This window comes from Dryas octopetala, chromosome 4, assembly GCF_963921425.1.
Source record: "Dryas octopetala chromosome 4, drDryOcto1.1, whole genome shotgun sequence".
Lineage (NCBI taxonomy): Eukaryota > Viridiplantae > Streptophyta > Magnoliopsida > Rosales > Rosaceae > Dryas > Dryas octopetala.
In genome coordinates, this window is record NC_141369.1 from 13,656,451 (window position 1) to 13,668,703 (window position 12,253).

The window sequence follows — 12,253 nt, forward strand, 5'->3', positions numbered from 1 at the left end:
ATCTCCAATTTGAAGGAAACATAGTGATACCTAGAAGCTAGGACAAACCAAATTACCAAGAGCCATCAGTTCAGTACATTGGAAGATCATTCCTTCTTTTGTAATATCGGATTCTTTAGCTATCCCCCAAGTTATTCTCAACAACAGATGGTCTCTAAAATCCACCGTTTAGTCATGCATGGTACACAATTACAGATACAAGTTTTCGTTTTTTCAAATAAAGGATTAAGTAAATGATAAACTATTAAAAAGTCTTTGACAATTTTTGTTTTTAAGAAAACTTGAAGAATCAAATCCTCTTAAAATTACGACATGTGACAAGAAAGAAGAAATTTGATGCTGATGTTATTGTTAAGCCTCTTTGGTTATTTTGTAGTATTTTTTTGTCATCGGGCCTTGAGCATTGGGCCGCCAATTTTAAAGAGAAAACAAATTAAAAGAAGAGTGGGGTAGTTTAAGTGGTCATGGATAGTTTTATTCTGTAATATAGATAACATGAGAGTCATGAGACTAGGATCTTGGAGAAAAAAAAAAAAAAGAGAGTAAGAGTATTGTACACTGCTGGAATATTATTAAAAAAATCGTCAGCGATCTTGATTGTCATCTAATTTAACAATGAATGATAATGTAAGTACAGAAAATGACCAGTTGGCTATACATGGAGATGTCTACTTATGATGTTAACATTAAAAGCAGAACGGCAGCACAACTAGTGAAAACCCAAGAATGCGAAGATTGAAACCAGCCTCCAAATCCAATACCCTGCAAGCCAAAATTTTTGATAAATGAGAAAATGATAAACAATGGCAAATCAAAGAACTGTTTGACAATCATGTTTTATATGATTTGAACATTTTCTGTAAGATGCATATACTAGATTAGAGGATGTAAATGCATGGTTATAAATTGGACAAGTAAAATTTTACTTAATGTTTCATGCTCACCATTCCTAAATGCAGGGCAATTACTGTATGCATTGCTTTGATTAATCGGTTAACAGGGTCGTTTAACTATTCTCATAAAAGAATTATGCTGGGATGTTTACAACAATTGATTTATAACATTTTTGTGTGCGTGTGGGCTGTAAACATCCCAATATCCATGCCACGACTTTTAGCCCTGGTATGGTAAAAGAATCCTAGTTAACATCATACTTTGGACTGTTTGACAATCATATTCAGATGATTTACTGTTCCTACAATGCTGAAAGACATCTACATTCTCAATTGATGTGTAAAAGCATCCTACTTAGGCCTTGACTCAAAAGGGGTGGAGGAAATGTCTTTTGCCTTTGAAAAGAGGACACATTTATGAGTACTAAAGGGTATGATACATCAAATTCATTTACTTTTCATGAATGGGAATTTTAAAGAGATTTTATATGGTGGAGCTTAAAATTGTGATTGAGTTGAGTCCTAAAGACAGCATTTATATTCATCAAAAGTTCCCAAATCAACACTACAACTAAAGATGGTAATAGGAGTAATCTTGAAATTCATACCTTGTAAGTAAGAAGAGATGAGGATGCTGCAGAAGGTGCTACAAGTCCAGTGAACCCAATATCATATGCAATGCTCCCATCAGCTTTGAACAATCCGAAGTTCCTCTCAGAGGTTGGCCCCGGCTTCAAATTCTCATTGAACAATGCAAAGATATAAGCTCTCACCACCATCTTTGGCCTATGAGGAGTCCCCTTCTTCTTGGCCAGCCGTTTCTTCAAATTATAATTGTAAGTCTTGGCATGGTTTACATCTGCTCCTGCTTCGTTTTCATCCCCATTAGATGCCCAGCCGGTTTCAGAGACTATGACCTCCGTCTTCTCAAATCCGGCCTTCTCCAAAGCGAAATAAGCTGCATCAACCATGGCATCAAACATGTTGTCGTAGTGCAGATTAGTCTTTGTGTCTTGAATCCCGGGATTCGATTTGAAGAGAGCATAGTTGAGGTCAATGTGCTCAGGGTCACTCTTATAGGCCAGGAATGGATATGCATTTATGTAAAAAGGGGAATTAATTTGTGAGAAGAACTCCAAAAGTGGCTTCATGTATTGAGCAACATCCTCCCTGAAAATGCATGCAGATGGTGGGTAGGAATTGGCGAAAACAGCCTCTGAATGTGGACTTGAGACCTCAATGCTCTTCGCCAAACCCAGACGGGTAAGAGCATTGTAAACATTCTTTGCAGCAGGCAACAAGACCTCCCAGAGTTCCACATCAGTACCTCCCAAGATCTCATTCCCAACTGCTATTCCGGAAATACGAGTCCCGGGAAGGAATGGCTGCACATTTTCTTTTATCCAATTCATGGCTCGGTCCTCGCCAACACTAATGTCTTTCAGGAACTGATTTCCAAGTCCAACCACTATTTCAATTCCTGATCCCTTGAAGGCGCTGAGCACGTCGTGATCAGCATCATAGATCCTGGTGTTCTTTATCTTTGCTGCTTTGAGAAGTGTCACCACACTCTGTGGTGAAGGTATATTGTCTGCTATCCTGCCATAGTTTATTCCATATGTTCCTGTAAAAGATGCATCCACTGGAAGAAAGATACAAAGCTCCATTAGCCCGAGAGTATAGTTTAATAGACATGGGACATGAACACGTACACACTGCTTTCCAAGAGAGAAATTAAATTTAAACTACTAATCCTCCATTTGCAGGGTGGGGCTGCATAGAAATTTTGAGGAAAGCTAAAAGATTTGTATAGCTATGCATGGCACATGACTTCCAAGTTCAATAAAGCATTGGAAGGCAGAATAATTTGGAAAATGTAAATTTCATTTAACATCTAGAAGACCAATTTTTAAAGCCCATCAGATAACAAGTGTGTTAGCATGAGAAGGCTAGCCTGTATTAACATATGGGTATTGTTCTCTTGCCACCTATCTGACAAGTTATTTTGTCGACTGGCAATCTCAACTATACATTTAAACAAGATTTTACATGATTAATGGTCTAAATTGATAGTATAACAACATAACATTTGTAGACTGTAGAGATAATTTCTTATTAACATCTAATATCAAAATCTAAAGCATTGAGCAACTTAAAAGCATAGCACATGTTATATCTTTCCTATCCACCATTGTTGGAGTGCAATGGTTTCTATTTCAGCTTTTGTTGTCCTATCCACCATTGTTGTACTATATCAACCATGGAACTGATAATCAATATAGGTGGCCATACAGTTCATAAGAGACTCCATGTACTATTACTTACAACACCCAGTAGGTAATATAAATTCAACAAAAAGCTGAAGAAGCACTTACCATTGAGAAATGTAGTAGTGGTGGAGAAGAGAAGGAACCAGAGGCAGAAGGAAGAGAACTCCATTTGTCTTTTGGGCGTATTAACAATGAAAGAGCATTCCATTTGTAGAAAAGAACTGGACATGTCTTAATAATAATAGTGTAACCCAACAACGTCGGTAACCTCAACCACGAAACCACCATAAACAATCCTTTGGATGATGCAATACTTTTCCTCCAGGCATGCCATAAGATCCAAGATTCTTAGCCTTCCTTGTCTAGAGATTGTGATTCTGTGAACAAAGAATACAAGATTCTTAGCCTTAATACAAAGGTGACAAATGTTTTTTGGGGGGCATAGAATAGATTCTTACTTCGCTCTCACTAATTTTACATGTCTCTCTCAAAGTATACCTTTTCCACTTTCTGATGTTGTTTCCATCCGGCTACTTTCTCTGTCTTTTTAAAAAGCTCTTCCTCTGTTCATAACCTTTAGGATGGATAGTTTATAGTTATGTATACCTTTCGTGGGAAAGGAGGAGTTTGAGACATGAAGTTCTTTTGGTTGTCCAAACTCCAAAATTATATTGTTGGAAAAGAGAAAAAATCACAACTAAGATTAAGAAAGAGTAATGATATTGCTGAAAAAAAAAAAAAAAAAGTAAAACGTAATGATGAACCGAAGTAAAAGTAAAACGTAATGATGAACGGAATTCTACCGCTTTCTTTCTAATATATTTGTTCAGAGCAGAATGAAAAGGAAAAATAGGTATTGCAAAGAAAGAACAAACGGAAAGACAAAAAAGCTCAAAAATATGATCAAGTGCTGACCTAAAGGGTATTTGAAATTTAAACTTTTTGTAATTCTAAGGGCATGAGTACTAACAAGGCATAGAGAATTTGACATTGACAAATTAAAGGCTAAAAGTCCAGCATTTTGAGCACCCTGCATCGTTCCCCCCATGCTCCCCCATACAATCTCTGCACAACATAATAAAGCAGCAGAATCTACAACCTATACATCATATTTTTCTCTCTTTTTCTTTTATTTTTTCTTCGACAAAAACAGCTCAAAATAGCACTCCTCCAAGTATGGGAAGGGTTATGCATTTTCAATTTTAATAACACAAGCAGCCCAAGAAATGTAACACTTTAATCACATAACAAAAGAAGTGGACTGAATGACCGTCTACAACAAATAAAAGCGGTCAGCCCAATAAGGGTCTCTTACATTCTACAATCTAAGCTCTTGCATAACACAAAGCTGCAGAATCTACAAGTTACGACCTATTCTACCAGAAAGTACAGATTGGTTCCCTACATACTACTAAATCTAACATTAACAAGACTAACATTACAACCATCCATAAGTCCAGAGTTAAAAAGAGGGAAAAAGTTAACAGATATGACATACTGCCCAAGGGCCATAAATGGTAGTGCAGTACATTCAACAGCTCACATGAGAGGTAATACAGTATATTCAGCAGCTCAAACGAGAAGTCTATGCATGTTGTGGGGCATCTGCATGCGCCACTTGGTCAACCTTACCATTTTCAACAACCTCCCCATCCTTTGTCTTTATTTTCTCCTCAGCCTGAGCATTGCATTTTCCATCGTTCTCTGGTACATCATGCTTCTCTTTGATCTCTCCCTCCATAGAAGGTGCTGGTGCATTGGGATTCTCTTTCTCTGCTTCAACAGTAACAGCAGCTGTGTCATCCTGTTTCTTGTCACTAGTGCCATTTGCTTGCTCTCCCTCAGCTTGTGGAACCTTTTCTTTGTTGTTTTCAGTTACCTCAGTAGCCAAGGCTTCTTCTGCAGGTTTTTCCTCTGCTGCTACAACTCTTTGCTTTTCATCTGTTTCCTCACCTTGAGTTTCCTTAGCAGCAGTCTCGGTCTTATCCTTACCATCCTCTGGGCTAATTTCTTCAATACTGGCACCTGTGTTCTTAGTTTCAGTTTCTTCTTGTGATTTTCCTCCATTCTCAACCTGATTTTCCTGGGAAGCATGTTTTTCTTTCTCAGCCTCTGCATCCTTCTTCTCAACTACCTCTGCATCCTTCTTCTCAGCTACCTCTGAATCTTTCATTTGAACTTCATTTGTACCATCAGTTTCTCCAGCTTCCACTTTGTTATCCTTTGAACCTGATGATTTTCGGCCTCTTTTCTTTGGGGGGTCACTCTCTGGTGTTGGAGTCGACTTGACCTTTTCGCTGATCCTTGCTGATCTCCTAGGGGTTTCACCAGTGCCCCAATCAAACTCCGATATTGCAGGATTACCAGGATGTGATTTTAGGTACTGCTCCAATTGTTTTCTATTATTAATCTCCTCCCCCGTTGGAGAAACAAATATGACCTCATTTTTCCTTGGTGTGCCTCCCTTCTTGGGAAAAAACTGCAAAACAAAGAGAAAGAAAATGTCAACAACCATATAACAAGGATTGCGTACAATCAATAACCACATTGACTTCACTCACTCAACCTTCCTTGATAATTCCAACAATATTGGCACGGTATAGTTATAATACAAATGCATATGTCCTGATTTTGAAACATATTAAAATTGAAGAGAGAGAGAGAGAGAGAGAGAGAGAGAGAGAGAGAGAGAGATGGTTAAGCAAATAGTTTTGCAGCATGCACTACAAATGATTATTAACAACACTTTATCAATGTCACCAGAATGTCATCCAATTTTCATGAGCTGTATTGAGTAGATTATCTCTGGATTCTACAAGGAAACTCAGATAACCTTAATTTCTTTGGAACTTCTCCATAATTAGGTTGCCCTCCACCTGAACAAACCACCACACTAAAATCTCACATCTTCTCAAATCTACGGATCTAACCTTAGGTTTCTCTTGAGTTCATTTCAACATGTGTGCTAATCATTGTTGCTATAAATGAAATCATAACATTCTCCATAGGAACGTTTCTCACTGAATTTTTAACTCAACAGCATGAAGGTTTTTCACAAATACATGGCCTTCATGATGATTTTCATGTGGAAGTCTACTTCTAAGGTGGTTGGCATTCATACAATGACATGATCTCCTCCAGCACTGTGATGAGACAGTTCTTCATTTGTATATCACAACCTTCGAGTTTTAGGTATAGTTTTTTTACCGGTTAGCTATCAAAATCTTTTCCAGAAAATTCCCACAGAATATTTATTGCTTATGCTCTATCAGGATCCAACTTATTGTAAAAACCATATACATCCCTCAGTTTATTAATTTTTGTACTTAAGCTACAAAACATATACACAAGGTACGCACTATCTGATGAACACCAACATCAAGCAAATATACCAACATAGTGTGTTTTCTTTTGAGCAATTATCTTGTTTATGATTGGATAATAAGATAACTAATTTATATGTTATAGTAGCAAAAAGTATGTTATAGGCATACAAACATCGGCAGAAACAGAATGGCTTCCCAAGCAACCTGATGGTCATGGGTTTGGGTTGCGGAAAAAGCCTCTCTGAAAACAGGGTATGGCTGTGTACATCTTGCCATCCTAAAACCCCATATTGGCGGGAGCCTCATGCAGTGGGCTGCCTTTTTTTTTTTTTAAATAGACATACATATATACATGCAAGAGAGAGGAAGAGAGGAGAGAAAGAGGGGAGAAGGAGGAACTTATGGAAATAGCTTCTCTATGTGTTAAAATTTCATAACCATTTTATGTTCAATTTCATTAGTTTTCACATTTCCTTTCAAGACAGACAAGGGTAATGATGGGGAAATTTCTGGGATTATCAGAACTCAACAATAGATATAAAGTGTGCAGTGTTTTCAATCATAAGATCTGAAATGCATACTGCTAGAATAGCGGTGAATTGTGTCGGCAGTAAACTAAAAATCATTTCCTTGCTGTTGTCACACATACATCTTGTCAGTGTATACATTGATTTTCTATATAACTATTGTAAAAACACAACACATCTATTTCAACACTTTATTATCTAGCGCTCTCTTTAACTGAAAATAACCTGTACTGCATTTCATCTCGTCTTCTCTTAATAAACACATGCATCTACTTTACAAGTATGGCTTTTAAACTAAGTGCAAGTGTATAGTAAATATAGTACATATTAAGGAATAAAAGCATAGGAAACATCAGCAAATCAACACATTACAGATTTCCAATTCAATTCAACACAGGGGATAGACCTATTTCTTGGGCCTAAATCTAAATCTAAATTTAAATCATATTTCAACAGTTTAAATCTAAACCAAATCATATTTCAAGGCAGAGTTTTGCAATTTAAGGTTAAGCTAAAGCAGCTGGCGAGGGCTGCCAGCTGGGTGTCGTTGCCGAAGAAAAGGAAACCTGTCAAAGCGGAAAAGAGTTGCAACTTTCTGTTGGAAATGTTCAGAGCAACTACCAGTGGAAATGGAATCACCAGGGGTGCCCAATTTGAAGAAAAATCCTAGGTTCAGGAATCACCAGGGTGCCAAATTTGAAGAAAAGTTCTAGGTTTGTGGAAATGTGTGGCTTTCGGGCAATTGCTCATATCCATGGTTTAGCCTAAGCACATTCTTTTGGGTAATGACCAAATTTAGTTAATAATTTACCCTAACAAGAGAGCAAAGTAGCAAACAATTACAGCAACAATCAGCATTGAATGCCCTTCAAAGGAAATCTTAAAAATAAAAGTTACGGCCTTTTTTGGGCATACAAGAATTACTACTTTGAATACCAAAATTAATATGCAAAAAACCCTAGCTTTGAAAAAACAAGCATTACTAAACAAAATTCTACCACATAACACTGAGAACAACTAAAATTTAGGCAAATTAAGCAAACCCAGAAACAAAAGACTAACCCAAGCACCCAAGAAACAAAAAAGTAAAAAAAACTAAACAAAAATTGAGGCAAATTAAGAAAACCCAGAAAAAACTAACCCCAACAGCCAAGAAACACACAAAAAAAAAAAAAAAAAAACCTTTTAACTAGAAGCAAAGATAAAGCTACAAGAAAATAATATAGCATGGAAATAGCTGGTGGGTACCCAAAAATAAAGAAGAAATAAAATTTTGAGTGTGTGAAAGAGTGTTAGAGAGAGAGAGAGAGAGAGAGAGAGAGACCATTTTCTTCCAAGCAGGAGGAGCTTGGAGCTCAACAGAAACAAGCTCATCCACTATGCTATCCATTTCTTCAGCACCTCTACTCTTTCTTCGCCAGAGAATACACACAAAGCCAAAAGGCCCAAAACTCTCTCGCTCTCTCTCTCTCTCTGTGAAAACACTTTCTCTCTCTAAAAGACTTATGCTTGAGTAGCTGTGTAGTTGTGTTGTTTGTGTGCGTGTGGGGGTTAGAAGACGTGCTTATGGAAACCGTTGAGGCCTCTCTCTCTCTCTCTCCCTCTCTCTCTTCAGTACTAAAACCGTCACAAAATCCAGTGGGATGTGATAAACTTACCCATGAAGGTACGCAATGAGGGGCAACTTTGATTTGATTAATGCTGTCTAATCTAATTAGTATATTAAAAGCTGATTTTGCCTCGCAAATACTATTCTACTAATTTTCTTCTCTTTCTTTTATAAATATTCTTGTCTCTTTTTGGACTTGAGCAGCTACACTGCAATCTTTATATGAACACGTGTCACATGGACAGAGTGAAGGTTCGGTCTGTCAATTACTAGTAGGAGTAGCTTTATCACGCTATTTCACTTTTGTTGAACTTATTATTTTGCAAAAAAGAATGCTATCCACTTTTTTTCATCGATCTTTTTATTTGATCTTTTTATTTATTAATTTTATTCTATTGTATATTTAGATGATTGAGACTGCTCATTTTTTTAGATAATTATTTAAAAATTATATTTATAAAAAAATAATTAAATTGAAAATCATTTGGTCATGTAATCGTTATCAAATAAACAAATGATAAATTAAATTATTACTAAAATCGTCTGTTTATTTGATTACAGTTACATAATCAAATAATTTCTAATTTTGTTGATTTTTTACATAAATGATCTTTATAGTTAAATCTAAAAAATGAACGGTTCAGATCATAAATTTACACTACAAAATGAGAATAATTAAAGAGAATGTCAATAAAAAATGTGGATTAAAGAACATTGATAACATTCCTCTTTTGCAAAATTACGCACTTCTAATCTGCCTAGTTTGCTGAGGTTTTTATTTTCATTTTTTTAGTTTACAACTTTACAATCTCATGAGTTTGTTATAAATTGCAACCAAATTCAAAACATTATAATTTGGAAACTGATCAAAGGAATTTATGATAATGGCGAATTGGTCGTAGAGAGGTTCTAAAAGTATACAAAATGAGGTAAATGCCTCTATTAGTGGCAAATACGTGATTATCATGTCATTTTTTCATTTATTTTATTGATAATATTAACGATTTGAGTTTGGTTATAATCTAAAACGAACAATGAGGTATAATTGTAAGTTTTTAGATTATAAACGAAACCTTAGTGATTTATACGAACTAAAATTTTAATATAACTTTAAAATTTTAAATAGAGACGAAGATTACTCTCAATGAAGCTTTTTTTTCTCAGTTAAAAAAAATATACCTTATAACATTAAAAAAAAATACTCCTTACTAAACTTAATTTTCTCCCTAAACTCACTATCACCCAAACATCTTCAATTCCCTCACTGATAAGTCCTCCAAACAAGCATGATGGCGTTTTAGATTCCTTGATCTTGAGGTAGATTATGAGTTAGAACACGCATATGTGAAACAAATATTAAAATGGGGTTTTCAGAAGAATCTAAGCATATGCTTTAGTGAACCAATCAAGGCCAATCAAAGAGGAACTTGGGAAAATTCAAACCAAATAACAAGCACCCACGCCATAATAGAAGACTCTTAAACAATGGCATGTCTAAGAATTCTTAAACGAATATCACTTCTGATGTATAAAAATTAAAAAAAACAATCAAAATAAATTTTTTTGTAATAAAAATATGGCTAATTTGATATTCCAATTCAATAACATAATGGCACATATGTTCTTATATTTTAGAGTGCTGCTATTTGCACACTATTTTTTTCTCTTTGCACACCCTTTCCTAAAAAAAAAAAAAAAACTTCAAAGGAAAGGACCCTTATACCCCATCTATTTTTCTTTTTGCACACCCTTCCTAAACAAAAAAAAAAAAAAAAAAGAAACACACACCCAAAAATCACACACCCTATCCCCCATCTCCCCCCCGTACACACTCCCTCACCCACACACCCCATCCCCACCTCTCCTCTCTCCGGCACCACCTCTCCTCTCTTCGGAAATGTGAAGGTTTAATTCAGCTGAAACTTCATACTTTTGGGAACTAAACAATGGAAAACAGAAGACCCAGGATTTTTTTTCTTCGTTTTATTTTCCTGCATTTTTATTGGAAACAGAGAAGGGTTCGGTGAAAAAGGATTGGTTCTGTTTTTTCAGATCAAGGATATGGCATTGAAGGCCTCAGGAGCCTACAAGAATTGCAAGCCATGTTCACGGTCATGCAATGACCACCGGAACCGAAACTATGCTGAATCTGATACCGCCTCGGAGTCTGCGAGGTTCCATTGCTCGTACCGCAGAACCGCGAGCTCAAATTCGACCCCGAGGCTGTGGGGGAAGGAGATGGACAGTAGACTCAAAGCCCTTTCAAGTGGGGAAGGGACGCCGGCGTCGGTGAGTGGGAGGACTGAGTCAGTTGTGTTAATGGAGGAAGATGAGCCTAAAGAATGGGTGGCACAAGTGGAGCCTGGTGTGCTCATCACTTTTGTTTCTTTGCCCCAAGGAGGAAATGATCTCAAGCGTATTCGATTCAGGTACTTTCTCTTGTTTGGAGTTGATATGATAGTGAGGATTCTGATTTGGTTGAGCGTGGATGTGTGTGATCACATGAACCACTGTATCTTTTGTGATCACAGAGGGCTGCGTGGGTGGGTGGGTGTGGTCGGGTGAGGGAGATGAAGGGGGGTGTGTGTGGCTGGGTGTGTGTGTTTTTTTTTTGTCTGTTGATGTGGTGTGCAAAAGAGAAAAAATGGAGTTGGGGTGTGTTGGGTGAGGGTAAGTGTGTCTTTTTTTTTAATTTTTTATTGTTTTTTTATAAAAGGGTGTGCAAAAAGAAAAAAAAGAGTGTGCAAATAGCAGCACTCATATTTTATTACATAAAATTTTCTCCAATTTTAAGATAAAACATATCTCATGGGATGCCAAATCAGTCCCTATCTCTATTATAGGTAAGCTTTTTCCAAAACAATCTATTAACACTTTTGCTATTCTGGTCAATACACATACTAGTCATCAAGATATATGTCATATAGTTTGTCTACTCTTATTTGTAAAGTTAAATTAATTGTCTCTCTAATATTAAAAAGACGCATATTCTATATAAGTGGATCTTACCAAATTACCTTTATTAAAGAATACAATTTTCAAATAGAAAAAAAAAAACAAAAACAAAAGAGGAGAATTCGGTATCAAAATTATTCATACATTCTTTTTTTAATATCGTCAATTTTATTAAATTATTCACTAAATAATGTTAGACTTGTGAGTACATATTATTTCCTTTTTCTTTTACTAAAAGAAGCTGAATGGAAAATTAATTGTAGAAAAGTTGGAATTTGGGTTTCAAGCGCTTAACGAGGAGAGTGGCGTATTATTATGACAAGGGCGTGAGAGGAGCGTGGATTTTAAGACGTCCAAGGAAGTAACGAAGACCCGATGTGTCTCGTCTCTTTCGGATTTGGATAATCTTCTTTTTTCTTGTTTTGTCTTAATTCAATTGAAATGTGGATTTGGGTCCGAATGTGCAGAAACCCAGTGCTTGAGAACCTTTCTAACCACGTGTTCACTAATATGCTTGAGAACCTTTCTAACCACGTGTTCACTAATATGTAGATCAACTTTACGGAAATGGTTTAAATCTAATGGACTACAATACAAGGCCCATGTCATCAGCAATCGAAAAACAGAACCCAAAGCCCAAAACTTTGGCCCTCTCACATCTCTTTCAAGCTTA

The 12,253-nt window shown here is 36.3% G+C and overlaps 2 protein-coding genes and 1 pseudogene across 2 annotated transcripts; 1 reads left to right on the plus strand and 2 right to left on the minus strand.

Moving 5' to 3' along the window:
• Positions 1 to 555: 555 nt before the first annotated feature.
• Positions 556 to 3,781, minus strand: LOC147287043 (Glycosyl hydrolase superfamily protein). Its single transcript, XM_086241955.1, has 4 exons — positions 3,662 to 3,781; positions 3,269 to 3,540; positions 1,502 to 2,535; positions 556 to 762 (listed from the first exon to the last, which is right to left on the minus strand). The coding sequence occupies exons 2-4, from the start codon at positions 3,390 to 3,392 to the stop codon at positions 673 to 675; spliced, it is 1,248 nt and encodes a 415-aa protein (XP_086098081.1). The 5' UTR covers positions 3,393 to 3,540; positions 3,662 to 3,781; the 3' UTR covers positions 556 to 672.
• Positions 3,782 to 4,385: 604 nt separating this feature from the next.
• On the minus strand, positions 4,386 to 8,549 carry MBD11 (methyl-CPG-binding domain 11). Its single transcript, XM_086242622.1, has 2 exons — positions 8,341 to 8,549; positions 4,386 to 5,642 (listed from the first exon to the last, which is right to left on the minus strand). The coding sequence occupies exons 1-2, from the start codon at positions 8,404 to 8,406 to the stop codon at positions 4,749 to 4,751; spliced, it is 960 nt and encodes a 319-aa protein (XP_086098748.1). The 5' UTR covers positions 8,407 to 8,549; the 3' UTR covers positions 4,386 to 4,748.
• A 2,137-nt stretch (positions 8,550 to 10,686) lies between these two features.
• LOC147287045 (protein Brevis radix-like 3 pseudogene) lies at positions 10,687 to 12,132 on the plus strand (annotated as a pseudogene).
• Positions 12,133 to 12,253: the final 121 nt, after the last annotated feature.